The sequence below is a fragment of the Sinocyclocheilus grahami genome, unplaced genomic scaffold (assembly GCF_001515645.1).
Source record: "Sinocyclocheilus grahami isolate Dianchi unplaced genomic scaffold, SAMN03320097.WGS_v1.1 scaffold108.1, whole genome shotgun sequence".
In the NCBI taxonomy this organism is placed as follows: domain Eukaryota; kingdom Metazoa; phylum Chordata; class Actinopteri; order Cypriniformes; family Cyprinidae; genus Sinocyclocheilus; species Sinocyclocheilus grahami.
Genome location: NW_015505287.1, coordinates 1,642,459 through 1,645,555, shown reverse-complemented (window position 1 = coordinate 1,645,555; position 3,097 = coordinate 1,642,459). Strand labels below are relative to the sequence as shown.

General features: G+C 36.3%; 1 protein-coding gene across 2 annotated transcripts in view; it reads left to right on the top strand.

The window, feature by feature from the left end:
- The first annotated feature begins 1,500 nt into the window (after positions 1-1,500).
- Positions 1,501-3,097, top strand: part of LOC107588849 (mitogen-activated protein kinase kinase kinase kinase 4-like) — a 114,573-nt gene continuing 112,976 nt past the window's right edge. For both annotated transcript variants that reach the window (XM_016277088.1, XM_016277087.1), the window contains exons 1-2: positions 1,501-1,745; positions 2,060-2,125. In XM_016277088.1, coding sequence (XP_016132574.1) covers positions 1,689-1,745; positions 2,060-2,125 — 123 coding nt within the window. In that variant the 5' untranslated portion in view covers positions 1,501-1,688. The remainder of the gene's footprint in view (positions 1,746-2,059; positions 2,126-3,097) is intronic.

Genomic DNA, 3,097 nt, shown 5'->3' with positions numbered 1-3,097 from the left:
AGAATGTTATAAGGATCTGATATTTCTTCTCCAATTTTAACCTGGAAGGTGCGTTCAAATAGAAAGTCTAAAACCCAATTATAAAATTTTCCACCTATACCTAATTTATTCAGTTTAATTAACAAACCTTCCCTCCACAAAGTGTCATAAGCCTTTTCTATATCAAAGAGTACTGCAAACATGTATTCTTTCATTATATAGGCTTTTTAAACTATCAAAGCATCTACTGTAGATCTACTTTTCCTAAATCCACTTTGAAAAGTTGATAACATTTCCCTTTTCTCCAAAATGTAATTCAATCGCCTCACAATCATTTTTTCCATGACTTTACATAGCGTAGAGGTAAGAGCTATGGGTCTATAACTACTAGGTTTTGAGCAAACGTCTTGCAGTAAAGAAAGAAGGAAATATATCACAAAAGCAGACTTTTTCATGACTCAGAAAATGATAAAAATGTGTTCTCATCTCGTGCAGCAGAAGTGGTTCAGTCACAATGCTGCGTTTATAACTGCATGAGAGAGTAATAGGCTATATGAGCTGTAAGTTTCCAGACATGTTGCAAGTTGACATGTTGCAAGCTTAATTTAACATCACAACTGACAAATGTATGGCATACTCGGAGTCAGATACGCAAATTATTATATTTTGACTTCACTACAGGTAAATAACCTGATTTATTAATTGTCATGTAAACGCAACTTCCTTGCTTGTCAGGTTACTGATGCGCATGTAAACGGGGAAAACTGGTTATTTTAATAAGCTGATATTTGTGAGTTATCAGCTTACTGGTGTGCATGTAAACGTGCTCATTATTTCAAGAAAACTGATTACCCTACATATATTCTCAACAATCTTGTAATTATATATTTAGTTAAATTATTATTATATTATTATTATTAAATTATTATTTGGTTCATTGTTATTAACATTTTATCAAGTGAAAAAAAACCCAGTTTTAAATAATTTCGTTTGCGTGTACTTTGTGTAACTAGTTGATTTCGACTCGATTTTGAGGGAGGACCCGATTTCTCACGACACCGACTTCCTGTGTTTAGCTCTAGAAAGCAAGATTCACTTTAGTGAATCAATGAATCGGGTTGTTCTTGTGACTCTTTAAAAAAACAGTTCACAAACTGACCCACCTATTCTTTAGAGCTATCAAAAAGTGAGAGCCTGTAGCATTTTACTTTCATTTTGTTGGAACGGTTGAGTCCAAGGCTGTGTTGTTTATTTTTCTAGACACAATTGTTAACAACTGTTAGCAGTATTGATCCCATTATTATGAATAAAGTAGACCTACACATCAGTAATGTTGAATATGAACACTATTAATTTAAATTATTATAAATATAAAGAAAATGGTTCCCACGTCACAGTTGAACTACAAAACAGATTAATGTAAACTAGATTACAGTGGGGTGATTTAGAAACGGCTTGCGATCGGTTCCACCGAGTCCTAAAATAAAAGAACCGTTTAAAATGATTCACTGGCGAATCGGACATTTCTGCAGGGTTCAGTGAGCTAATGCTCCAATCCCATCCAACTCAACATAAATTATCAGCGTGTGTCCTGTACTAGAGAAATGTTGCTATAGTAAACAAAACGGACACAGTTGTGTAGTTACGGCCGACCGTGTGAAGAGTTGGAGTGAAGAGTATTGTTACAGCAAATATTATACAAATGAAAGATGGCGAACGACTCTCCAGCGAAAAGTCTAGTAGACATAGACCTTTCTTCATTACGGGTGAGTAGCCTCTACCGACTACATTAGCTTGTTTTCATTGTCTTTTGCAGTCGATACCGATGATTTCAGAATCCACGAACGTATCGTAGTCTTTGTTTAAACGGGAGAAATCGTTAAAACCATAATATTCATTGACTTTATGTGGAATGGCCCTCGTTTAAGAGTTTCGATTTTTCCTTTGTTTGAACTCCACTAGCATGCGTGTTAAATACATAGCATGGAGAGTTTTATTTGTCAAATCCATTGTTTGTTTTGTTTAAATTTATATTGACATTGTTTCGCAGTTTTTATTCTTACCTTTTGTTTTACTCTAGGACCCAGCTGGGATTTTTGAACTGGTCGAAGTGGTTGGAAATGGTACATATGGTCAAGTGTACAAGGTTGGTTTTTAAATCTAACTTTAAATGAACATTTTTAAAAAGGTGTTATTGTATCGAAAAGAACCGATGAAATGTGTTCTTCAAAGCTAAGGGCTGGTTTAAGAACATAGTATGAAGTGGTATCGAGCACACTTGTGGAAGCTGCAACTTCTTAGTCCATGATTTTGCTTTGCAGTTGTGTTTGGGATCAGAGGTTTTCAGGGTCTTTAAAAAGTCTTCAATTCCTTTTCAAATTAAAATAACTTAAATTAATAAGAGTCTTCAGTATCTTAAAGGGGTCATATGATGTTGCTAAAAATAACATTATTTGGTGTAATGAAATGTGTTTATGCGGTTTAAGGTTAAAAAACACATTATTTTCCACATACTGTACATTATTGTTTCGCCTCTATGCCCCGCCTTTCTGAAACGCGTCGATTTTTACAAAGCTCATCGGTCTGAAAAGCAAGGTGTGGTGTGATTTGCCGAATACCTCAAGCATGTGACGGAAATGTTACGCCCCTTACCATATTGTGATGCCCTGTCAGGCCAGAGCAATGATTCAAAAACATGAAAACCCATTATAACCGAGGCATTCGTTGCATCCAGTGGGGACATAATTATGGATTATAATGACTTATACTGTCTATCAGACACTTTAAGATTCGATCAGATTGGTGTTGAACAACCCAAAGAGCCGAATTCCACAAAGAGGCCCAAGACAACGTCATAAATCTGTCCACGATACACTGGCGCCACGAGTCTGAAGCAAGTCCACCAATTAGCAGCTTTAAGCAGCTCACAGCATTAAAACAAAAGAACACTTATTGACAATTCCAAGGAGATTGTCAATTTTGGGGCAAGAAATCAAGATTGATGGTCAAAGAGAAGCACAGCATGACCATCACATGTAAATCCATGATCATAATCACGATCACAAGCTTTTAGGATTGACTCCACACCCCCCCCCCCCCCCCCCCCCCCAAAAGGGCA